Source organism: Nannobrachium achirus (genome assembly GCF_963921795.1).
Source record: "Nannobrachium achirus genome assembly, chromosome: 23".
In the NCBI taxonomy this organism is placed as follows: Eukaryota; Metazoa; Chordata; class Actinopteri; order Myctophiformes; family Myctophidae; genus Nannobrachium; species Nannobrachium achirus.
In genome coordinates this window covers 43,110,450-43,136,386 of record NC_137830.1, presented here as the reverse complement: position 1 = coordinate 43,136,386, position 25,937 = coordinate 43,110,450, and the positions used below count along the sequence as shown (strand labels likewise).

Below are 25,937 nucleotides of genomic sequence, written 5' to 3'. Positions count from 1 at the left end.
TTTTCTCATAGATTCAACGCTTATTTTTCCAGGTATTCGTTTACAACGGGCCGTTTGATCCGGTCTAGTCCGAAACCACAAGCAGAAGAAATGGCGTCGCTTTGTTTTGGTTCCCCCCCGTTTGTTTCCCCAATCCATATTAAAATACTCAAGTAGCCTAGTGTAGTCTTTTGCCAGTCGCAACGAGTTGGACTAAAAGATGCATATACCAAACAAATTTTCCAAAAGCAAAACTACGCCGCATCAAGGGGTTTATTAGATAGGCCCTAAAAGTATGTCCTTGAGCGCAGGGGAATTATTTTGCGTTAAACTGTTTCCAGTTTGATAGTTCCGGCCAAAGAGTAGTCCGTCCAGGACTACAACATGACGTAGAGTGGTTTCTGCTCCAGACCGGTTCAAACCCCGAATAGTGAAGAGATCCCAGACTAGATCATTTGTATGTCAATAATTTCCAGTGTTGGGGAGGCAAGGCATGTTACAATATTATTTTCTGTGCCAAGTAATGTGCTATATTGCTTTTGCATAAACGACTAGGGATAATTATTAAGTTGAAGAAAGTAGCCAAAATGAAAAGAAGAATGTCACAATAATGTTGGAATTAAAACAAAGATTTCAATGTCATGATGAAACAAACAAGAAGTTGCAGCACCCTAATATACACAGGACAGGGTACTTTGAAAATTGAATGGATGACAAGCTGCTGCTGCTACTATCATCAGTGTTCAAAAAATACATAAATAAAATAATAATACAATAAAATAAACACATTACATTACTTAATTACTTATGAAAGCGATATACTTTATTATGTAATGTTATTTCGATGCATGGCCCCCACACCGTTCATTTGTCATTGTTTGCAGCATTACAACATTTTGAGCAGGTCTCTCTCTGTCACTCACCTCCTGCTCATCCTGGCACGGTTGACTTGTCTTTCTCCTTTTCCCCAGTGCATCTTTCTGGTCCTACAGTTGGGGAATGGTTAAGAGTTAAATGTGACACACACACACACACACACACACACACACACTCACACTCACACTCACACTCACACTCACACTCACACTCACACTCACACTCACTCACACTCACACTCACACACACACACACACACACACGTGAAAATACTCAGATGCGACCACCTTGGGATAGCGTTTGTGGCCCAGCCTACTGAGGAGGGAGGTGGGGGCGATCAGTGTGGCTCTCAGGTCTGCACTCTGAGACAGAGACCCTGGGTAAAGGAAAAACAGAGGTCAAAATAGGAAATAATCAATCATAAACCTATATTGAAATGCTGGAGAAGTCACTCTCCCCTGATTCCCCTGCAGAGTCTCACCACTAGATGGCACTGTGTCCTTGAGGAGTTGGTAGAACTGGGTGAGGTACAGGACCATGGAGAGAGAGTCCGGCTCCCCCACAGCTGACATCTCCTCCACTGTCATCACAGGGGAGATCCCAAACTCCCGCTCTGCCACGTCGAACCCCAGCCCAATGTTATGCTCCATCGCAGCCTCGTCGAGGGAGTCAAAGTCACTTTTGGAGAGAGGCATGATTAGCCTACATATAGCTGCAGTGTATGCATACACACACACACACAGGTATAGAACCCAGATGTTAAAGCCAAAATAAATCCCAAGACTGAACAGTTTCCGACCATGTCCCAATATGTGATCTTTGAAACATGGCGCGCGCAGCGCACACCAATATTTGGGGTGTTTCCCTTAAGTTCTGAACTGCCTTCACTGAATGTGTGTGTGCCAATCCATGCTTCATTTTATAGTATCTTCTGATACTATCTTATAAGTATCTTCTGAAGTTCTGTTGTATTCTATTGCTAGTCTGGCGATTTCAAATACTCATATCTTGAAATGATACTGCTTTTTATTTTGGAGAACACTTGACAACAGTTTTGACGACTTTGTCATTCATCGCTACACCTCCCCCTTATGTTTTTGCAGATCTGTACTGATCTCAGAAATAGTCCCTATGGAATCCTCAAGACTGAAATCAGTCCCCAGGACTGAGAACTTTAACCCCTGGGTAACCACATAATATTCCGTCATGAGGCTTACATGAGATCTGGCCGGTAGTGGTGGATAAGGGCACATAGAGCTAGGCCACTTTTCCAGGAAGTTGTCAGGTCGCTGACAGCAACGCCGCGATATCCCAGTGTCTGCTCCTGGCACCAGTTCAACAGCTTACTGGAGTGAGAGTAGGATTCTAGCAGACAAGAGCAGGGACGTGCAGGGAATGTTAGAGAGGCAGGGGCTGACATTTCTAAAAGGGCCTTTTGATGAAAATATCGAAAATAGCAGACCTTCCAAGCTCACTGTGAGCTTGGAGGTCGGCTATTTTCTGTACTTAATACCACACTAAACTAAGCATAATCAAGCCAATACTGGAGATGTGGTGTAACAGCATGGATTTCTACACAGAGAGGACAATTCTTTCAACATAATTTCCTGCATTCAAGTTCAGGAGAGTTTGGACAAGGCAATTCTCTTGAATGCTGCCTTCAGGTATGGCATGGAAAGAGGGCATTTACATTTCTTTCACCATAGTAAAAACTGCATTCATGGTCTGGAGAGGGCACTTTTTACAGACGCGTAAAAGGGAAGGGGCTCAAGCCCCCTTTGCAGTCTATGTGTAAAATGCACTGGCCACCGTCTCCCGGGCGTTGGATGGTGAGGGTAAACCAGTTAAGATCTTACTGGTCAGGTCAGGACTTACCCTGTCTGAGTAGTCCGAGTGAGGGGGAACGGACGTGCGACCCTGAAACCGCATCCAACCCTGTCTCCTTTCCCGTGTGAACCAGGTGGCTGACCTACAGAAACGTTCACAATAAACTGTGATTATATTTTTATCCTGTAAATTCTGATCAATGAAAAAGTTATTCCTACAATTCCTACTTTTTTATTTACCTTTGAAATTAAAATCATGATCTTTAGTTTTAGTTTTTTGTGTCCTTACATTTTGCCTTAGCAATGTATGTTATATGATTTTCTTTCCTCTCTCTTATTTATTTTTTTACACTTTTAGTTTACACTTAAACCCTGACTGTCCAACTTATCATTGTCTATAGAAAAACAATAAAACATTTGATCTCCTCTACTAAGCTGTGTGAATCGTAAAACAAGGGCCCCTCTTCTACGGTCAGCTGTGTGACCTTGCTCCCTACACTCCCTACATTCTAGCCTTATCTACAACTGGTGTTAGGACTCACACTCAAACAAGCAAATGTATTCACTACTAAGCAATATAACATTATTCTCTCTCTCTCTCTCTCTCTCTCTCTCTCTCTCTCTCTCTCTCTCTCTCTCTCAATTGACCGGAGTCACCCAGGGCTCTATACTAGGGACCCTCCATTTTTCGTTCTACACTGATTATCCGATAATATATCAATCTACATACGGTACTGTATGTTGCTTATCATTATTATTTCAACAAATGTTCACCCCAGAATAGAGACTCTACGGTTATTCCCTGTAAATACCTTTTATTTTTGCATCGAGTTAAAAAAAGGATCTCAATGTAAATAAACCATCTTTTCCTGAGTGTATCCTTTTAGTTGACCTTGTACCAGTGAACTGTACTGTCATGAGAATGTACCTTTTCCGATGCAAACTTCTAATAGATTCTTCAATCAATCAATCAATCAATCAAAGTGGCTAAATTAGACAAAAGCTTGTTTGAATACTTTCATTTGATATTAACTGTGGAGTCACTGGGCAGGGCCTTTAAAGAGGTGGTGCCATAGTTTTGTACTTTTTTTTGTTTTGTATCTGTCTATGGAGTTAACATTACTCCAATCTGAGTTCCCAGAAGTTATTTTTCTCGCCACTAGGGGGCGAGAAGAACCTCTGGGCCAAAACTATGATATTCCTGGCCAGGAAGTTGTCCCAGGCTCAGAATCTGAGCCTGGACAATACGCAGACGCGCAACCGAGTATTTCCCGGTGAACCTAAGCGCAACGGTGGGGGCTTGGGAGTGTGGGGAACACGCACCAGCGGCACCACTGACTATTGCTGATGATGGAGAGGTTATATAGCTTAGCCTTTATGTATTGAGAATGAGAGGCACTCTTGCCGAATTAGTAAGAGACTCGTCGCCAATTGCAAGATATTTAAAAGTTATTTCGGCCGATGATATGCTTTTCTTCCCACAACTAGACTAAGGATTTATATTGTCTGTGTTATTGTTTACAACCACAATTATTCATGTGTGGCAAGATCGCGGTTCACTAGTTTTTAGTAGGCTAATAGTGTAGGCTTAGAAGCCTTTTCAGAAGTTAATTTAATGTTTTCCTAATGATTTCCTTTATCCTCATCTAATCTTGCGCTAATGCACGCAACTGTTTTTGCCATGTTTTAAGGCTGTGTAGGCTTTTCAGAAGTTAATTTAATGTTCTCCATTTAACGGTTTCCTTTATCGTCATCTTGCACTAATGCACGCAACTGTTTTCGCCAGGTTTTAAGGTCTTATTTTAGTTGTTTCTCATAAGCTTGCAACCCTCCTTGCCCATCGGCCCCCACCTTTGCGCTTAGGTTCACCGGGAAATACTCGGTCGCGGACAATACAGGATGTAGAGCCCTGTGCAAACCTTCAAAACATTAAGAATAGAAACAACAAACAACAACACTACAACAATCTGCAGTCCATGTTTCGAGGTGAATCCTACCAGACTAACATTACTCTAATAGACCCCAACTGTGGTTATAATATGCAAATATGTCTTCCCTTTGTAATTTTGTTTAATTCCTGAAAGCCTCTGAGTCAAAAGGCCCAATCAGATTTAATGACATCATAAAATCATCCCCTCCCCTTTTCACGATTCAACAACATCTGTGGGTGTGGCTAACTGCAGCTTTGTCACCACCTACCTGACAACCAGGCATAAAGGAGTAGTTCACCCCCAAAATGACATTTTTTCTATTGATTACTCACGCCATGGATACTTAAAATCAATAATATTTTTTTGTATTTGTCGCACAAAAAATGATTATAGTGAATTTACCCCCATTGATTCCGGATGGGGACCCAAAATGCATTCGGGTCCCCATCCGGAATCAATTGAGGTAAATTTATTGTAATACATTTTTTGACTTAGGAATGCAACAAAAAACAAAAAATATGATCCAACTCAAGTCTCCATGACGTGAGTAGTCAATATAAACCAGAACTACTCCTTTAATGAACAGGTTGGATGTGGCCACATAAAAACAAAATTGTAACACTTTCTGTACACTTTCTTGTAAGAAATCTTTCTCCAAGTATAATTATAATACCTGATGATTATGTTGTAGGAGTGAAAAAAAATAACCACATCTTTAACTTAGTTAAGCATGAGAGCTGTGTGTGTGTGCATGTGTGTGGTTTGTGTGTGGACCTGAGCTGGCGTGAGGAGCAAAGGGTTGATGTTAGGGTAACGTGTAGCTGGATCCACAGTGTACAGACAGATGTTCTTGTTAATGTTCTCTGGAGTGGTCTGAGGAAGTAGGCGATACAGACTCTCCCTGAACGACAGAGAGACCACAGCAGACAGAAGAAGTCAGAGCAATGAGAGAAAGAGTGTGAAGGATTATCTAGTCCAGTGGTTCTCAACCTGTGGGTCGGGCCCCCCAGGGGTGTCCCCAAATTATTTTGTGGGGTCCCCAGATGATTGACTTAATGTGCAACATTGTTTTCTCTCTTAACAGTAAACAAACCAACATAAGGTTTAAGTGTATAGAGGGTATCTGCACATTTCTAAAGTGACATTTAAGGACTTTTTAATACCTCCAAAAGGAATCACTTTGGCCAAATTGTCAAATATTAGAGGCAGAAATTGTGAAAATAGCACAGCGTTGCGAGGCGTTGTGAGCATGTAGAGCGGCTATTTTCACAGAAGCACTGTGTAACACAAAATGTATTGCCTCAACTCTTAGTGCTTGTCAGTTCAAATATGATTATTTTGGGGGTCGCAGCCTGAAAAGGTTGAGAACCACTGATCTAGTCAGCGACTAAGTACAGTGGTGTAAAGTAACTAAGTACATTTACTTAAGTACTACAGTCTACAATACTTAAGCGCAGTTTTGAGGTACTTTTACTTTCTCTCCACTACATCTCAGAGGCAAATATTGTACTTTTACTACACTACAATTATATGAAAACCTCAGCCCTAAATACCATTTTTTCAGCTATTTGAAAATAGCTGATAAACAAGCTTGCAATGCTTTTTTGTGAGCTTGTAGATCTGCTATTATCAAATTATTTTTACACATTTTGAACTTGCGAAATGGGACAGTCCACAGAATAACTACTTTAACTTTTGGTACTTAAAGCACATTTTGATAACAATACTTTTGTACTTTTGCTCAAGTACATTTTAAATTGCCTGACTTTCACTTGTAACAGAGTATTTCTACATTGCAGTATTGATACCTGGATGGCAATGTAAATGGCATTAGGAGTTGTGTCAGGGTGTGTTTTCACCTTTCAGCCAATACATCCAGTGGGTCACTGCCTTGAGCCCAGCTGCGAATCATCCATGCTGTGTCCAAAGCTGCCAAGAAGCCTCGTGCTATACCTGTTCCCATAGGCCAAAATGGCTGAAACGAGACACACAAACCATCATGACTCATAATGTTCTGAAAACTATTAATTCCCATGGAAGACACTTTTATTGCAGTTAAAACTACAATCCTTACGTTTTGTACATTGTCTCCCTCTCCTGACAGAGAGAGGCAATTGCAATGATGTCCAAATTACAAATCAGGAAGACCAATTAGCCAGTAGCTATGCCCCTCCCCTAAAAGCTTTTGTCCAATGCAAGCTTAGCAACCGGCAGCTTGCCAAGGCTGTTGCCAAGGCAAACCTTGGCAAGCAGGAAGTTATTCTAAGCTAGCATTGGACAAAAGCTTTTTGGGAGGGGCATAGCTACTGGCTAATTACCACTGCAGATGTACTAGTTTTGCTTCACACACACACACACACACACACACACACACACACACACACACACACACACACACACACACACACACACACACACACACACACACACACACACACACACACACACACACACACACACACACACACACACACACACCTCGTCCTCTACTTTGCCTCTATATCCACACCATTCCTTACTTCTAGCAGACTGTCTCCCACCAGTGTGATCAACAGCTGGTATCCTTGTCTCTGGCGGACCCGGGCAGCATTCTCTGAGGCGTACATGCAGGTGAAGTCAAACATTGCCACGTCTGGCTGCCCATAGTGGTTCATGGCAAAATCCAACGATGGCAGCTGATGATTGGTAGAGAAGTCTGCTGCCTCTCGGGCATATGCTTGCAGTGCATTCTGGTCCACGTTCTCGCGTGAGAGGAGCAGCTCTGTGTCAACATAATCCTGATGCAAGTAGTATATGTATAATATCATTAGTGGTACAACAGTTAATCAAACAAATGGATTTAATTGACTACTATACAAATAATCGATTTAAGTAAAATAATCTATACTATTTTACAGTGAAGAACGAAATAGGGCTGATTATTATTAAATTGTAAAACAATACAAAGATTTACGCTTCTCGGTTATTCTGAAAGAGTAGTGAATATAACCGATAGCTGCATGTCATAATATAGTGTACAGCAGGGGTGCCCAAAAGGTAGATCGTGATCTACCAGTAGATCACAAAGGCTGTGCAGGTAGACCATATAACATGCCCCTAATATACAGTGGTTCACAGAAAATTGAGTCGCCTCAGGTATCTGTAGGTACCTCTGGACACCCACCGGTCTCTCTGGAGATGGGAGTGTCTAAAAATAGGAGGCCGTCCTTTCAGCTTATCTTCTGCAATACAGTCAAGTGACACTAGATGGCATAGCAGAGCAATTAGTTTAACTATTTTGCTGGGGATTGAAATGAATTGAAATGAACCACAGAAGAGACTACTGTAGATACTAGAGAGTAATTATACTTTAAATGGTGTAAAAATACATTTTGGCATAGGACTTTTTCATTAAATGTTAATTAAATGTCTCATTTGTATTTGTAAGGGTCCATTTAAAACTGGCTATGGGACTAAAACGGATAATTATAAAGTTAACAGTTCACATGACAATGAGCTTATTACCAGCACTTACAGTAATAACAGTTCCACTGTTTCAGAGAGAGCATGTTTCATTATGGAAAAGCTCTGCTGTTCGCTTGTCTGTCTTTGTTTCCTTGTTGGTTTGAAAACATGTGTCTACCCATGTTTTTCTTAGATTAGCCAACTAATTCTACTATTTCTTTGCATTTGATGTAATTGGTGTTGGTGTAATGATGTATTACCTAAGTTCTAAGAATTACTTGAGTTCAATGTTGAGGTATTTGTATTTTACTTTAGTATTTACAAATTAAATTTGGTGGTCATTACTTCACAGTGTCTATATATCATTGATTACTGCACCTCTCAGTTCTCAATTATAAACATTTATAATCATGTAGTCCAGGCTCGGTGTGGGAGGAATTTTCAGCCCTGGGATTTGCATCAGACCGGCCCTATGCGAGCGCGCGTAGCGCGCGAGCAAAAAAATTTTGAGCATTATTTATTAATTAATTGTCAATTTATACTGTCAGGAACTGGTGGTGTTGTAGGAATTATGTGCAGGAACTCAGACAAGGCAGCAGTTGAAGGTCACAAACTGTTTACTGATAAAAGGCATTGAATAATACAACTCACAGAAATACTGAACTCAATACAATAACAACAACAACAATAACTGCACTCACGGCAATCAGACTCCTGGAGCAGAGCAAGGGAGGGGCAGAGGCACACTCATAGGCAAACAGTCACATGGCTTACTGTAGAGGCCGTGGTCATGACATATACTAAGACCACCATAAAGTAATACAGTAAACATAAATAAAAACCTGACCAACACAAATAAACATTAAACAAATAAAAACCTGAGCAGTGCAGTGTTCTCTCTAAATGAAACAGTTTGACTTGTATCTAAAAACATGAATGAGGTAGGTATATTACCATTTCACAATGTAGATTTACCAAGACCAACATAAATAAAAACCTGACCAACAAAAATTAAAACCTCAGCAGTGCAGTGGTCTCTTTAAATTGACCAGTTTGGCTTGCTATCTAAAAGCATTTTACAACCTGGCTCTTTTTTTTTTTGTCCCATCAAAACATTAATATGCGCCTGAGCAGTGCACTGGTCTCTGCAACTGAGTTTATAATAGCATCGTTTTTCAGAGACATGAGAATCGCTTTCTCAGTGCTCATGAGCATGAATGCCTCAAGTTTGTTTTGGGTTAAAGTGCTCCTGAGTCTGTTTTTGATAAACTTTAATGTAGAAAAGCTTCTCTCGCAGGCCACTTGTGTGACGGACAGGGTTAAAAGCAACTTGTAGGCTAGTGCGATCATATGGTACGTTTTTGTTAGAAGGTTGTACCGAGAGAGGATGAGATAGACACAAACAACACAGTTCTTACAGGAAACACAAGTTTTGTTCTCTAGTTCAACATCCTCCAGTACCACGATGGGATCTTCCGCACTTCCCTCAGTTCCCTGTGGGATTTCACTAGCTGTCCTGTACTTATAATCCTCCAGAGGGGATTTTTTGAGGCTGTCCCACTGACATGCAAGATGGTACAGTTCTTTACGTAATGCATCAGCGGTAGCTTGGTCATCAAACTTTAGCAGACATTTGCTTAGGTCTTCCAGAGCTGAGCTAGGTAGACTATTTTCCTGCACATCTTTAAAGTTTCTAGGATCTAGACAGGCAAAGTCAGAGCAAATTGTGGCATTAGCAGAAAACCTTGTCTGGATACAGTTTGTCACTGTATCTGTAATGATATTATGCACTTTCACCTCAAAGTCTGCCACTGCTGATGGTTGTGGCTCATCTGCTGCAAGCTCTCCTGGCATTGTTTTTTTTTTCCTGGCCCTTCTTTCAGGAAAGGTACTCTGCACTACCAGCTCACAATCTTCCTCTTCCAACTTTTCATTTGCCCACATAACAAACTTATCAGCTGCATCCTTAACTCCTTTAAAGTCCCTAGAGCACTTCCTGAGACCATCCTCTGCCCCCTTAACCAGACGTTGAGCTGTTATGATATCCATCCCCTTGGTCTGTAAGTAACTTGAGAGAGGGGCAGTAAACTCAAAAATTCTGAGGAACATTTGAGCAGTGACTACAGTTTCATACCTCAAAAGGCCTTCAATGAAGCCCTGGGCCTTGACCTTCATAGGAGCATTCGGTCTCTCTTCATCTACAATACTGCTTAGAGTAAGGAGCACCTCCACAAACAAGGCTCCATTGGGACTTCCAAAGCTCCCAAACACTTTACTAAGTGCTTGATCCTTAGCCCACCACCTAGTTGCCCCTATTGGGCACAGTCGTCTATTGCCCTGACTGATCCCTGTCCACGTCCGCATTCGTTTGTATGAATCGCGCAAGAAAACGGCAATGTCATTCAGCAATGAAAAGAGGGTTAAACTTTGCACCGCACTGCCAGTGGTGTCTGATAGGACCAGGTTCAAAACATGTGCATAGCACCACAGATGAATCTGGTGCGGCGACAGCTCAGAAAGTAAAGTAGAAAACCCCCGATATCTTCCCTGCATATTCGCTGCGCCATCTGTCGAGTTGCCCACACATGTGCTGATGTCAATATTAAGCTTCTCTAGCACTGTCTTCAGTAGCTCTTTGAAATATTCCCCTGTAGAGGACTCACAGTCCACTACAGCAATCAGCCTTTCGTGAATGACATCAGTCACATATCGTACTATGATGGAGCACTGGTCTTTGGTGCTGATATCCTGTGTCGTATCGAGTTGAACTGAAAACATGCCAGCTTCTCTCACTTCCTCAGCTATTGTTGATTTTATCAGCTGACTGATGGCATCCAACACTTTGTTAATAGTGTCTTTGGATAGCAGGGTCACTAAAGATCCTCTGCCTTTTGAACCTCTTTCATGCTGCTGCTTGCTTTCTTCAATAACTTGGTCTACATGCTGTTTGATGCACATGTCATATTAACTCAAAAGGAGAATCAACTCAAGGGCATTGCCATGATTAGCAGCACTGTTTTCTAAAGCATACCCTGCCTCTTCCTCTCCCCTGTAGCTCAGCCCACATTTTCCTATAACTTTCACAACATCTACAACACGCTCCATGACCTGACGTTTTTTTTTCACTTGCTCCATATGTAAAGACATTTGGTTTCCTGTCAACAAGCTTTTGACATCTGCCTTGTGTGCTCTCATGAAATAGCCATTTGCACTGTCTGTGTGGGTTTGACTTTGTTCATGTTCGTTTACCCTTTGATGACAATGGTTCCAATCCCTCATCCCACCCTTAATGAAAATTCCCTCGCTAAGAAAGGGGGCAAATGCCAGACAAACAGAACAGTACAGAGATTTATTCTTTTCGTTGTACGTAAGCCACTTGCGAACAGTACCATGTTTGTAGTAAAACACTTTTGGTATATGCACATTTGATGGTTGTTGGGGGTGAAAAGAAAAAAAAAAGTCCAGGTCCTTTGAGTGAGGTCGAGTGAAGTAATCAAAACTACCCGCAGGGTCCCCTTGGTCTGTCCCGTTGGTAGCTTCAGGTTCAGTATCCTGCCGTTGAGCTGCTGGATCAGTTACGGCTCTCCCTTGTGTATCTAATGCACAAGGATTCAATCACAAATTCACAATAAAAGCTTTAGCAAACCGAGACAATAGTATATACCACAAGCCTCTTGCTTAGGACACAGCTACCAATATAATTATCCTCATCTACTCTCCTTACATTGAAAATCTGGTCACCCAAAAATCTTGATCTTGCGCAATACTGGAGTGATCAGTGAATTTATGGTGGCTATGATTCAGATTCATGCCAAAAATTGTTAAAAGTAGCAGACTTCTCCTCACCTTTAACATCACAAATAGCAAAGGAGTAGTTCACCCCCAAAATATTGTTTCTATTGATTACTCATGCCATGGAGACTTGAGTTCAATAATATGTTTTTGTGTTTGTCGCATTCCTCAGACTACATTTTTATTACAGTGATTTTTTCCCCCATTGATTCCGGATAGGGAACCAAATGCATTCAGGTCCCCATCCGGAATCAATGGGGGTACATTTATTATCATCTTAGGAATGCTCCATGGGGTGAGTAATCAATTAAAAAAGAAAAAGAAAAAAAGATTGGGAGTGAACTACCCCTTTAAAGTGGAATTCTCTTTTTTCAAACTGGACTCTGATTCATTGAGCAATCTTTTACCTGCAGGGTCCCCTTGGTCTGCCCCGTTGGTAGCTTCAGGTTCAGTATCCTGCCGTTGAGCTGCTGGATCAGTTACGGCTCTCCCTTCTTGTGTATCTAATGCACAAGGATTCAATCACAAATTCACAAGCTTAAATTAAGCAATGCTTAGGACACTCACAGCTACCAATATAATTATACTCATCCACTCTCATTAGAATGAAATTCATTGCAAGAAATGTACCCCCCGTTGATTCTGAATGGAGACCCAAATTCCATTTGGGTCCCCATCCGGAAACAATGGGCATAAATTTACTATAATCACATTTTTGTCTTAGGAATGCAACACATACAAAAAAAATGCAACAAATAAAAAATAAAAAACAACATTATTGAACTCAAGTCTCCATGGTGAGTAATCAATAGAAGAAAAGTCATTTTGGGGGTGAACTACTCCTTTAACATCACAAATAGCAAAGTTCCTCCCCAAACTGGACATTCAGTGAGCCATCTTACCTGCAAACCTCTCTGTCACATCATGGCTACTACTCGTGTCCTCATCACTCGTGTCCATGCAGGTAACGGTGCTAACACCAGCTTGGACAAGAAAAAAAGGCAAACAATGGGGGTACATTTATTATAATCACATTTTTGTCTTAGGAATGCAACAAATAAAAAATAAAAAACAACATTATTGAACTCAAGTCTCCATGGTGAGTAATCAATAGAAGAAAAGTCATTTTGGGGGTGAACTACTCCTTTAACATCACAAATAGCAAAGTTCCTCCCCAAAACTGGACATTCAGTGAGCCATCTTACCTGCAAACCTCTCTGTCACATCATGGCTACTGCTGGTGTCCTCATCACTCGTGTCCATGCAGGTAACGGTGCTAACACCAGCTTGGACAAGAAAAAAAGGCAAACAATGGGGGTACATTTATTATAATCACAATTTTGTCTTAGGAATGCAACAAATAAAAAATAAACACCAGCTTGGACACAAGAAACAAAGTTTTGCATAAGGTCCAATGTCTTACCATGACTCATCATCATGCCAATATTTGCTTTTCATGTCATGCCAATTAATTAACCAGCTTTATGGGCACTAACTTGTCATTTTTCATTATGCATAAAACGTTCACCTCCACTCTACACATGCAAACATGCATTCTATTTCTAAAAACAACAGTAGGCCTATGTTCATTGTGAATGAGCCATGAGGCGGGCTAAAAAATACAGATCTATATAAAAAATAACAGTGGTTTGTACATAATTTGACTAAACAACTTAAACACAGTGCTACTCCCACCTTGTGCTGGCTCTGGCTGTAAAGTTTGGCTTGTGGAACTGGGTGGAACTGGGTCTTCGTCATGGTTCACGTCTTCAACTAGCAAAAAATCAGTGTAAAAATTAAAACAATGCGACATAATATTATAAAATAGTATAGGCCTACAATAATGTCAACCTAAAAACTAGTTTTTCTTGTAGTCACTCAGCACATTAACAAAGCCTCGCCCTCACTCGACCTGTTCACTCTTTTAATGCATAAATCAATAACTTTACAATATGTCAACAAACGCCAAAATTGACTGTCAGTGAGTGACTGGCTAACGTTAGCTATATACTCAGTCACAGGCAGCTAGACAAAGTTTGGCAACCTGTGGCTGCACTGTTATTGTTTGGCTTAGTTTGGCTGCCAGCCCAGTACAGCCTGGGCTGGCTAACATTAACGTTAGTAGCTAAGTTAACACAGGATAAGTGTATATTTACCTGTCTCCTGTTGGACACGGACACGCTTGGGGAAAAACGTGTCGAGTTTGTGACATTTAGCTGCAGCTTTCCTTTTTCGCAGTCTTTCTTTTTCTGCTCCTCCCAACCCCTTCTTCTTGTCCATCATCCATGGACAGTGTTACCAGATGGGAAATGTTGAGTTCGCGGCTGCCCTTAGCTCACTAAACCCTTAGTAGTATATTTCAATTGTTTGGTACAACGGCCGTCGTCGGCTTCATTGGAATCTGCTGCCCTGTAGCCAGCTGCAGCCACTCGTAATCATTGTGGGCAGCCTGGGAGGCTGGTAGTAGTACCTCCCTACAACAACTAGATGGGGCTGTTTCTCATTTTAATAGAGTAACCGCTGTGTCTGCCGTCTACATTATTATTACCAGCATATAATGCATAATAACATACACCACAGTGACCTCACAGCGGCCGCTCGCTGCGACTCGTCCGGCCGGCCCAGCGGGGAAATCCCCGGTTTCCCAGACGCTCACGCCGACGGTGATGTAGTCCAGGGGGCGCCTGAGGGATTGAGCATACAGTTATGAGAGCACTGGCCAAACTGCATTCCTGGCACTCAGCCGATATCACACGTCGGCTTTGTCCCTTTCAATGTGAGCAGGGCGTCACCCAGCGTCAAAGCCCGCCTCCACATCCTGGCTGTCTGCAAAGGCTGTATGTCTACTCGTGATGTAGCTCTACTGTAGCCTATACAGTATTCTACCCCCACCTCCAAAATAAAAATAAAAAATCTCAACTGAACTGTGTCATGTTCCCAGCCTATACTGTGTATTTACCCTTCAACTATAAAATATATATTGTTTTTAATGAGACATGCTTTGTAATTAGGCTATGCTCCCAAATCCATATTATTATCGTCTGTTCGCATATTTCAATGAGTCCCGCAAAAGGAGGTTTTTAGCGAGGTGAAGTGAAACACCAACCAAAGTCACCTGGAAGATGAAGGTCGGAACATTTATAGCCTATGGAGCATATTTCTGGACATTATCTACGGGGATGGGCTATTTCTCTATCTCTTCCCTATTATCAAACGGACCAGGACCCGCAACGAGAAAACCCAAACCAGCCAAAAGAAAGACGGTTAGTTTTACTTCTTCTCCACAACACCTTGGATCCAAATATTGACTTAGGGTGGGGGGGGGGGGGGAGGTAAATAATAGTTTGCCATTTTAATAGCAGCAACTGTAGCTACATTTGTAATTCCGGAGTATTTCTATATTGCATTATTGATCCTTTTTTTGACCATGCAGGTGGCGATTGCACCATCACCAAATGGACCAGATCTGTATGTGCCTCCGTCGAAAAAACGTTCTGTGGAAAAGAGAGCGGTGAGTTGTATAACTTATTTTAATCTTGTGCCCGTGTCTTGGTTTAACTAAAACCCAAAAGAGAAATTAAATGTTTGCCTGGGACCCAAACTAGACATGTTGCTTGTAGATCTGCTATTTCAGTACTTCTTTTCTAATGTATGGGATTTCTTAGATGTTTCCTTCTTACTTATCTATTAATACAATTATAGAAAACGTTTTGAAATAATACATTAAATCTCATCATGGTATTTTCTCATTTACAGGCTTATGTTATGTCCAATGCTGTTGGTGAAATGGACGAGCCAGTTGACCTCTACCAAACCCTTCACAAAGAGTCAGTCGAGCTCGCTGCGGAGTTGAACGAGAAGAATCGAATCTTAACGGAGACGCACGACAGTGTGGTGAAACAACTGAAAGAAGATCACCAGGCAGCTCTCGAAGAACACCAGATGGAATTGCAGGGAGTGAGGCAAAGCATTAGGGACACAGCACGAAACACGCAGATTGCAGAGGAACATGCTGCATTAGATCTGGCACACAGAGAGCGTGACCTGAGAGAGAGAGAGGAGCTGTTGAGGCAGAGAGTGGCTGATATTGATTCAGCGACGACACCAACGCAGTCACTGGTTAACGAAAGCTATTGGAAACTGAAATGGCAAGAAGGTGAAATGGAGAAAAGGTTCATTGAGAGAGAAAGACAGTTGGAAAAACAGATGGAAGAGAGAGGAAGACTGTGGGAAGAGAAGGAGAAACGGTCAGCACAGAGAGAGGCGGCAGTCGAGGAGAGAGAGAGACAGATAGAGCAGAGAGAAGTGTCCCTTGATGCGACTACAGTGTTACCAAAACAGCTGGCAGACATACAACTGTGTCAAATATCGCAACATCAACAAGCCGAGATCAGTCGCTTACTTCAACTGGAAAATGGTAACCGTCCAGCACGCTATGCCGATCTGCTGTTCAGCTATGTTACGCCTTTGCATATGTATCATTCTTGGGTGAAAAGAGCTAACTGGTACGGCACTGGGGTGAAATCTATACTTCCACAGAACCTGAAAGAATTTATTTTAAACTGTTGCCAAGAAAGGTTCTATTCCGATGTCCCCGAAATGACTGCTGCAGCAAGGCAATCAATTGTTACCAAGATTAACGATGTTCTCCGTAAAAGACGAGATTGGACTAACCGAGTCTGATTGTTTTCGATTCACATAGGCAACATTTGATTGTATGTGCCATGTTAAACTTCGCAAAGATAAGCAGATGAAGGTTAGACAGACTGAAACGTTTTTATTCACAGTAAAACATTGTAATTGTAATTGCATTTGAAGACTGAACTGTATCTGTTGCCTACTGCCTTGTTTCCAAATAAAGAACAAATTCAATTTAACATGTTTGATTTTTTTTTTCCAAGGATACAGTTTAATGCTGAGAGAGAGAGTGACCAAAATGAACCATACCTTGCTTATTATACTGTATAGCTTTTTACTTGCCTTTAATTGGCTTGAACTAAAACATAGATAAGGGGGGGGGGGGGGGTTCTCAAATAATAATTTGATTATCAGGGGGGACCATTACTTTTTTATTTTGGCTGGAGGGGGGTCATGCTACTTTAATTTGTTGAATTTTGTATTAAAAAATGTTTTCTTTTGTTATTTTTCATACGTGTTTACTCCCATATATTTATCAAGTTCCCCCTGATTAACTTGGTATATTCCGCTTCTGTAAATCTCCCCACAAGAAACGCGCACTATAGGCTAAAATACCCTATAGCCTATAACGTTCTCTACAATAAGTAATTGTAGATGATAGTTATATCTATCAAATATGGTTTTATATAGCAAATCAATGTCGCACTGTAGATCAGCCAACGTTTTTTTTCATAATTAGGAAGGTGCTTGCTACAATGTCTTTTATAAAGACAGTTGGAAAATGGTAGAATGACACACTTAGAATGTCGGTCTTCGGGCCGAGCCGGTCTCCAATTGTCAATTATGTATCGGGTTTGGGCTCTGTCCGGGCTGAAATTCTGTCGGGCTGGGTTGGGCCGGGCTCACTTAGGCCCGATTTAAGCTCTACGGGAAGAGGTGACGTTTTATTTGTTTTAATGGCTTCATAATTGACCGAGCCATGATGAACTTAAACCAGAAGAACAAAACGTAATCCTCGCTCGCTCGCTTTCTCTCTCCATCTCTCTGTCGCTCTGTTCCAAATCATGTCCAAATGGAATACCACGGCCCCATAATGAGGAAATGTATTTGGCGTGGGAGAGTGTCGTCAGGGTCCCTGCACTGTTATTATTATTATTATAGGAAAGGTCTCGTTTTGGTTAAGTTGTGTCTTTTTCGTTTCCTTATATTTAGCTTATTATTATTATGTCACGTTTGTGTTATTTTTGGGACAGTGTGTGAACCAATTATTTTGTAATTGTTTGTGAGTAATGACGATTGGCTGGTGACTCTTGAGGTAACTTCTTTATATACAAACCAGGAACTTTCAAATGTAAATGTCACAATAGTCTACTTGTTATCCTGCTGTTCTTATTTCAATATTAATTATTAGTGAAAGTTAGATGAAGTTAGAACTCAACTGCTCTGCTGCTGAGTGAGCAAGCCGATCGAGGCGCGATCGTCTATGGGCGGGATCAGCAAGGCCGTCAGTGATGAAAAAAAGTACTCACATGTTTTCCTTAAGTAAAAGTAGAAATACTCTTTTAGAAATCCCATGTTCAAAATATAAGCCTTAATTGGCTTGAGTAATGACGTTTTGGTATCAAAATGTAGGCTGTATAAAGAAAACGGAGCCTATAGTCTAGTCATTTCACAAATGTAGCCTACCATTTGTAGAAAATACAAATATTTGAGCAGATTAAGCAATATTGTGAGCTTGTATTTTCAAATGGCCTAAATGTAGGGCTGAAGTGGTTGTATGCCTTTATAGCCTAATAATCGAAATTTGCAAAGTATCTAACTGTTTTCAAAAGATTGTAGTGGAATAAAAATAGCCTACTCGAGTAAATGTACTCAGTACACCAATGAAGCCTGCGTGTGCCGTCAATTCAACACGGGCGGACAATAGAACTGGTTCAACATGTTTGGCACAGATACTTGTGTATTGGAAGCAATTAGCTTGTCTAGAGGGTCGCCTATATGGTCAGCTGCTCCCCCTCCAACCGTCCTACTGTATATGTTCCATGTGATGTTCTCCCTTATAGACTGTTTTTATTTAATTTTTTGACACTTGCTTTGGCAATGTAAACGTATGTTTTCTCACAAAATGTCATGATTACCGAAAAGTATTGAAAAACAGTGTGGTAAATAATAGTTTGACATTTTAACTTGACCTTTCACTCTGTAATTAGAAAGGGACCCTTTCACAAAAGCAAAAGCGATTGGTCATGTCAGAGGCTTGGTTCTCAAAAACCTCCTCGCTGTCACATCTTCTTCTGAGACGTTGACATTTACCAGAAGAGGAGGAATGGAGAAGGATTTCTACAGGCATTAGGCCTACATTTATGACCATGATGGCATTACATTATTATTATTAAACCGCAATCAAATGTTTGTCCAGGTGTCTGGGACAACTAATACATCTTTATGAACAACTTTATGAGGCTATTGGAAAAATGTTGCCTACTGCCTTGTTTCCAAATAAAGAACAATTTCAATTGAACATGTGAACAAAAGTTGTGTCTTTTTCGTTTCCTTATATTTAGCTTATTATTATTATGTCACGTTTATGTTGTTTTGGGACAGTGTGTGAACCAATTATTTTGTAATTGTTTGTGTCACAACGTTCTGTCATTTGATGACTTCTCCGCCTCTCGCTCTCTCTCTCTCTCTCTCTCTCTCTCTCTCTCTCTCTCTCTCTCTCTCTCTCTCTCTCTCTCTCTCTCTCTCTCTCTCTCTCCCAGCCCTAGAATATATATATACATACAGTATATAGTATCAAAATCAGCTTACAGTTTTTTTTTCGATTGCTAAAACACTTTTTTTTAAATTTGGCACAATTTTCACAACCTTTACTTCTGTCCCCAATCGCTTGACTCAATTTGTTACTACTTTAGATTTCCTTATCATATTAGACTCCGACTTTCCTTCTTTACACTCTGATGTAAATTTCACATCACCTTGTTGTCAAAACACAAGACACACTTTTCAGGTTTGCACACACTTCTCACATAAAATCTCATAGCATCAATCCACAACACACAAATATTCAAATCTCTAAACTTTCGGGTCAGGCGAGCAATTCAGAGCCAGGTCCCACTGCTTCAGGCCATGGAGGAGGCTTATGGAGATGTGGGCTTTGAGGCCTGTCAGGGCTTCATGCGGCACTCTAGGCCAGGGGTTTTCAAAGTGGGTGATGGGGCACCCTGGGGTGCCACGACGGCAGTCCAGGGGTGCCGCGAGATCATTTGATAATATTTTGAATTTATTTGGACACTTGAAAAAATATTATTTATTATATAAAGTACAAAGTTATTTTCAGTCAGTTCTAACCAAAATGGCTATTATGTAATGGCTCAACGTTTTCCTCGCAACATAATCACTAAAATATCGTCACTGTCGGGCAGAAAACTTGTATCTCCAAGTTTCAAATGTGTACGGCTTTTGGTAAAGAAAAGCCATGCTACATCATACAAGACTGTCGCACAAAACTATTGAAAACAGCCGATCTACAAGCACACAACGCGTTGTGGGCTTGTTTGGAGTGTTTGGGGGTAAACGTTTAGACCTACAGTCAATAAAATGTTTTGTCTGCATATTTGTGTGCTGTTTTATGTTTGTCTATGAGAGAAGTGGGCATACACTGGGTCATTTTACAAAAAGGGAATTGGTTCATTTACCAGAGTAATTGACATTCATTCAGTGTGTTCCATTTCGACAATTGTGTTTTCAATTTTGCTCTTCAGTGTTCTGTTCATGCTTGGTAGTGTTCAGCCAAAAGCTAGTTGTGTTTATTCAATGAATGCATGTGTGTGTCATGTGAAAATATGGCTGTGTTTACCAAATGAAAACACGAGTTCCATTTTGTGAACATGTTAAGAGATTTGATGGCAAAGAGTTGTTTTGCAAAGGGATCTTCAACGTTTTCAGATCAAGGACCCCTTAGTTGAGAGAGAGATGAAGCAGGGACCCCCACAACCCTTTGTACCTCAACCTCTGTGCTTACTGCTTAGTATGCTCTTTTTTCCCCTCCACACCTAAAGTATTTGCCGAAAATAGCCAATCTGCAAGCTCACAACACTTTGCAGTGTGAGGTGTTGTGAGCTTGTAGATCTGCTATTTTTGAAAAATTGTGAAAATGAGTGCAAGTCTTTGAATATCTTTGACCCGATCTTTGACCCGACTTCTAAATCCTTCCTCTAAAATCGAAATCATGCTGTTCTCAAACCTTTTCATGTGAAGGACCCCCAAAATTACAGGTATTTGGCCACGGACCCCCCATCTCAAAATATGTTATTCCAGGGACCCCCCAGAAGCAAATATTTGAGTTACAAATGTTCGCTTTTAAGTAGATATATTCAAAGACTTGCAAAAAAAAACATGATTTAAAAAAAATAGCAGATCTACATGTGCTTGTATATTTGCTATTTTTCAATAGTTAAAGCAGTCAATAATCCTAGGCCTAAATGGGTTAAACAAATAATTACAATTTGAGTGCAAAAATAACTTGAAAAGAAACTATTTACAAGCTCACAATGCAGGTAGAGATAACAAGTAACCAACAAGTAATAGACTCGAATAGTCGACTCATATTGAAGAATCGCCACCCCGTGGCTGAACAGCCACACTACACGTTGAAATAAAATATCACATTTCTAGGGGGCGCGGCTAAGAATTTGGAGGCGTGTTTGACAGAGGTACCTCTAGGCACCTCTTGACACCTCTAGGTGTCATTTTAGACTTGGCGACGCTAAATGTTGTAACCCACTGTAAAGGGAAATAATTATAAACAAAAAAAAAATCATTTTGGCATCTGTCACTTGAATTAAGGTGACTTGACTTGCCTGTCAGCTCCCTTCATTGCTTCTACACTGTTTCTAAAGTATTCAAACCCCCCCAATGCAATGCTTTGGTTTCAAGTCAGTAGCATTACAAAGAACCCAAAAACCTATCACTTCCATTTCCCATTTCAAGTGCGTTTGTATCACTTCCATTTCCCATTTCAAGTGTGTTTGTATCACTTCCATTTCCCATTTCAAGCGTGTATGTATCACTTCCATTTCCCATTTCAAGTGTGTTTGTCTTAACGCCAGTGCCGCTACTATTCCAACCCCCCCCCCCCCCAGGTACATTTTTTGGGGGTGGGTAGATCATGTTGAACTGGTCATTTTAAAAGTAGCTCTCCAGTCAAAAAAGTGGTGTACAGAGTTGTACCAGTTTATTCTGGCTTCTATGGTTGTTTTTCTTACCTGTAGAATGACTCCCTTCTCAAGGAGGCTGTGTTTCTTGGCTGTCATTACAAAATAGTGAGTGTCATCCTTATAGTACACTATGTTTTCTAGGTCAATTCCTGTAGGAGACAGATATAAATACAAAAGGATACCACCATTATTCTCAGGCACAGCTTGTTGACTAAATGTTTTACTTTGTAACATTGCAGTAACTACTGAATTAGGAAAGAGTCAGCTCAATTCAATGACGAAAAAGCTACTTTTGAATACATTTCTTTTTTTTTTATAGCAAAAGGTCTGACCGGTATCTTGCCGCAGTTCCTGGAAGAACCTCTGATTGAAGATAAATGCCACTCCACTGATCTCCTCTACCTTGGCCTCAGCAGTGGTGTTCCTGTTTTTGAAGTTAGCTGTGATGGCAATGGCTAGCTTCCCTCTAAATTCCTTGCGTCTGAAACCTATGATAAACAGGGAAGCCAGTGCATTATCTATTCTGAAGTGTATACCAGTGATATCACTTTAACGTCTCATATTTATGAATAATGTGTATTAATTATGCCAGAACATGTATTGTTTTATTGGCCATTAGACTGTGTTATGGTTGGAATATGTACCAGGCAGTGTGTTCCGTCGTCCATCAGCTCCAATGATGACATCAAACTCCAGCTGGCTGACAGGATGGGACTTGGGATGCACCAATATTCTCCATCCCACCTCTGAGTAAATATACAGTATATTTATTCTTTATTCATAAGCTATAAATATATATACAAACAGTTGGTCTGTCATTAACGCACATAATGAGTCTTACTTCTATGTTTCTGGTGTTCGGGTGGCTCCAGCAGTTCCTTGAATTCCACATTGACATGGACTTCCACCCCTAACAACAAAGCCACCTTCAATAGTACCAACTGAAGCTGGCGGATACCTGCAGAAATGGACAGAGAGACAGATAGGGCTGTTAAAGGTGGAAGGCAAATTTGCCAGTTATACTGTACATGTAATGCATTCGTAGGCTATACATTTCACTGGCAGATTCGTCTGGTTTCTAGGCTACTTAGGGAAGCCGATTTCCACCATATAAAATACAATATTTCTCATGATAATAGTTATTATCATGAAAAACCTTCTAGAAATAATCGTAAATGAAGGGTATGCATTTCTACATTGCCTTTATATAAAAGAAAGCAATGTGTGTTACATTCACCTATTTACTCAAACATTCACACCTGTCGTGGAGGAATACATGCAAGGCACCTGCTTATCTGGAGCTCTTAGGGGTCCAGTGTTTTGCTCAAGGACACTTCGATACGAAACCAAAAGAGTCAGGGATTGAACTGGGAACATTCCAATTCCCAAACGGCCAGTAGACCTCCTGAGTCACAATCTCCTCAATAGTTACTTATTGAATGAGAAGCATTCTCAAAATAGTCCTTCATTTTAGTATCTCAAAACATTTGAAACCTGGCTTCTCTAAATAGCAAGTTATTATCTCAAAATAATTAGTTAGTATATCAAAATAATAACTTACAGGCATCTCAAAGTAGCAAGTTTCTTTCTTAAAATTATTAGTACAGGTATCTTAAAGTAATGAAAAGTTGGCACTTAGGCTCTAATGTAGCCCGACATCTGCACATCGTGGGTTCGAGTCCTGTTCCCGATGATCTTTGCTGCCCAAAAAAGTACCCCCTCCCCCCACACACACACAAAAAAAAAGAGTTGTTTTCTCAAAATGACTAGTATCTCCAAATATTATTTTGAGAAAGTGTCATTATTTTGAGATACTAGGAATTCAAGTCCCATTGGGAAATAAGGCCACAATTTGTACAGTACTGTATGTTAAAAACGTAGGATGAACTGACCACTAATTGCTACACCTTATGTTTAGTGGTTATAACAACCGACTCACTGATATGGTCAATGGATCCTGCGCAGAATTTCCCATAGAACTTCTTGGCCCCAAGGCCCCTCAGGTCATGGATGGTGAAGGGCCAGAGGTGGAGGACATTGTTCCTGGAGAAGCCATCTCTCTTCTCCAGCAGCACCACCCGAGCCCCCATGAAGCCCAGCTCCACTGCTGTCCGCAGACCACAGGGGCCTGCTCCAATGACCACACACTGAGAGGAGGAGACAGAGAGCAGAGCTGATCAGTCTGTAGCCTCGCGTAGCCAGGCTTATCCTCATCTCCGAAGAGAAAAGCCTGGTGACAATAGAAGGCAGAAAGCGTTCAACTTCCGCCGTAGGAACTTCACCGGAAGCTGTATTTTTTTTCACGGTGCAGTGTTCCTGCAAACGTATTCCCTGCACGAAATTAACTCTGGTCTACGTCTCCTGCTCCGTCGGTTGTGCTCGCAATAAACAATATACAAACAAAAACATTGATTCAAGCAATGTTACACCTATCAAGAGTGAGTTAAGAGCTACAATCTATTTTAGTTTTTTCGCTGGGGAATGTAAACAGACCCGCACCGCATGACGTAACGTCCGTTAAACGCAGACTTCCGCTAGAAATCTTGGAACACACCAGAAGGCATATTGTCTACAGGGTGATCAGTCTGTGATATCAACAAAAATGTCCAGTTGACACAGGTCAACATTCACATAGTAACACAGGAGCATACTCAGCATGGGACCTTACACTGGGTACACAGTAAAAGCTTTAGCGTTAACTGAGGTTTTACCGGCGTGTACAATAGTGCAGTGGTTCTCAACCTGTGGGTCGGGTCCCCAAATTATTTTGGGGGGTCCCCAGGTGATTAACTTAATGTGAAACATTGTTTTCTCACTCAACAGTAAACAAACCAACATAAAGTTTAAGTGTATATAGAGGGTATCTGCACATTTCTAAAATGACAATTTAAGGAATTTTAATACCTCTAAAATGACAAATTAAACATTGGCCATTTTGTCAAATATTAGAAATTGTGAAAATCTCGCACACAGCTCGCAACACGAGGCGTTGTGAGCATGTAGATCTGCTATTTTCACAAAATGTAATGGCTCAACTCTTAGTGGTTATCAGGGTGGGGGGTCCCCAGTTCAAATATGATTATGTTGGGGGTCACGGCCTGAAAAGGTTGAGGACCACTGGTGTACAATAGTGCAGCAAAAAAAGAAAAACAATAGCATTCTTTTGTTCTTCACAAATTAGGCAGGCATAAAAAAGCAGCAGAGAAGGCTTACTGTAGTGTTTGCACAGGCATGGCCCTTCATATACTCTCGGTGAGCAGCCCTCTTGTCCAGTTTGGCCCATAGGCCACTGGCCTTCCAGTAGTTGAGACGTTCTTTGATGGTGTGGTACAGAGGCTGCTCAGGGGGTCTGTGTGTGAGCTGGAGGTGTTCACACAGCTGACTGAAGGCACGGAGCGTGGCCCTACAGGTTGTCGCATGGACAAAGTCATCAAACAGTTCCTGGGCGTGGCTCTCCGAGTCCACCCCGTCTCCCATGGCAACCCCGGAGCCAGGACACCCAGGGCAGGGCGTCTCCCGTTGATGTCAGTATCTGACTCCAGGTCGGCTTCGGGAAAATTATAAAACAGTACATTAAAACGGATAATCATCACACTTTTACAGCATTTTAATGTGGTGTACTTATAAAGAATTATATTTTCCAGTCAGCCTTGTTACACGATTTTCTTTCATAATTAGCCTATATCAATCTTATGTCATTGTGCCTGATATATTTTGGTCAAAACAAAGCAAAGTACCTTTTAAAGGTGCTTTAATGTACACTAACACTATAGAAATAAAAAATAATTGAAGATGCAATAGTTGAACTGCTGAATTGCTCTGTACCAAAGTCAAATACGGTTCACTCTACAGGATGAAAATTAGGCCTACCTACATACCCCAACTAGAACTTAAAATCAATCTATTGTTTTCAAATTACAAAACTAAATAGGTTACTGGAATTGCGTCCATTTGCTTGCACAAGCATGGGCTTCAGGGTAAAACAATAGAGGGTGCATGAACGTGTATTATACGTGGTGTGGTGTGTGGGTGTGTGTTTTTGTTTACAACACAGTGGGAGCATAATGACCCTTTCACATGGCAGACCCATCCGCACCAAGCACGAAGACAAAGACTGGGCACACACATTCACAATTGATTCAACGTTTCATTAAACAATACTGATATTACCTCATAGTCCACAATTAACAAGATCATGCAAAGATACTGGGAATGTGGTAAGCCCAAATCAC

The 25,937-nt window shown here is 41.1% G+C and overlaps 2 protein-coding genes across 2 annotated transcripts in view; both read right to left on the bottom strand.

Annotated features, from left to right (window-relative positions):
* The window catches only part of mical3b (microtubule associated monooxygenase, calponin and LIM domain containing 3b), a gene marked incomplete at its 5' end in the record, with an annotated part of 45,252 nt that extends 20,070 nt beyond the window's left edge, over positions 1-25,182 (bottom strand). The window contains 14 exons of the mRNA XM_080754386.1: positions 903-965; positions 1,143-1,231; positions 1,337-1,533; positions 2,073-2,220; positions 2,731-2,824; positions 5,387-5,513; positions 6,472-6,587; positions 7,132-7,389; positions 21,754-21,854; positions 22,038-22,193; positions 22,350-22,451; positions 22,547-22,663; positions 23,645-23,852; positions 24,919-25,182. Coding sequence (XP_080610512.1) covers positions 903-965; positions 1,143-1,231; positions 1,337-1,533; positions 2,073-2,220; positions 2,731-2,824; positions 5,387-5,513; positions 6,472-6,587; positions 7,132-7,389; positions 21,754-21,854; positions 22,038-22,193; positions 22,350-22,451; positions 22,547-22,663; positions 23,645-23,852; positions 24,919-25,182 — 2,040 coding nt within the window. The remainder of the gene's footprint in view (positions 1-902; positions 966-1,142; positions 1,232-1,336; positions 1,534-2,072; positions 2,221-2,730; positions 2,825-5,386; positions 5,514-6,471; positions 6,588-7,131; positions 7,390-21,753; positions 21,855-22,037; positions 22,194-22,349; positions 22,452-22,546; positions 22,664-23,644; positions 23,853-24,918) is intronic.
* LOC308308465 (uncharacterized protein) lies at positions 8,763-14,238 on the bottom strand (the record flags this gene model as incomplete). The annotated part of the gene is made up of 8 exons (XM_080753880.1): positions 14,005-14,238; positions 13,544-13,621; positions 13,054-13,134; positions 12,751-12,831; positions 12,256-12,351; positions 11,390-11,652; positions 9,475-9,616; positions 8,763-8,767 (listed from the first exon to the last, which is right to left on the bottom strand). The coding sequence occupies exons 1-8, from the start codon at positions 14,129-14,131 to the stop codon at positions 8,763-8,765; spliced, it is 873 nt and encodes a 290-aa protein (XP_080610006.1). The 5' UTR covers positions 14,132-14,238.
* Positions 25,183-25,937: the final 755 nt, after the last annotated feature.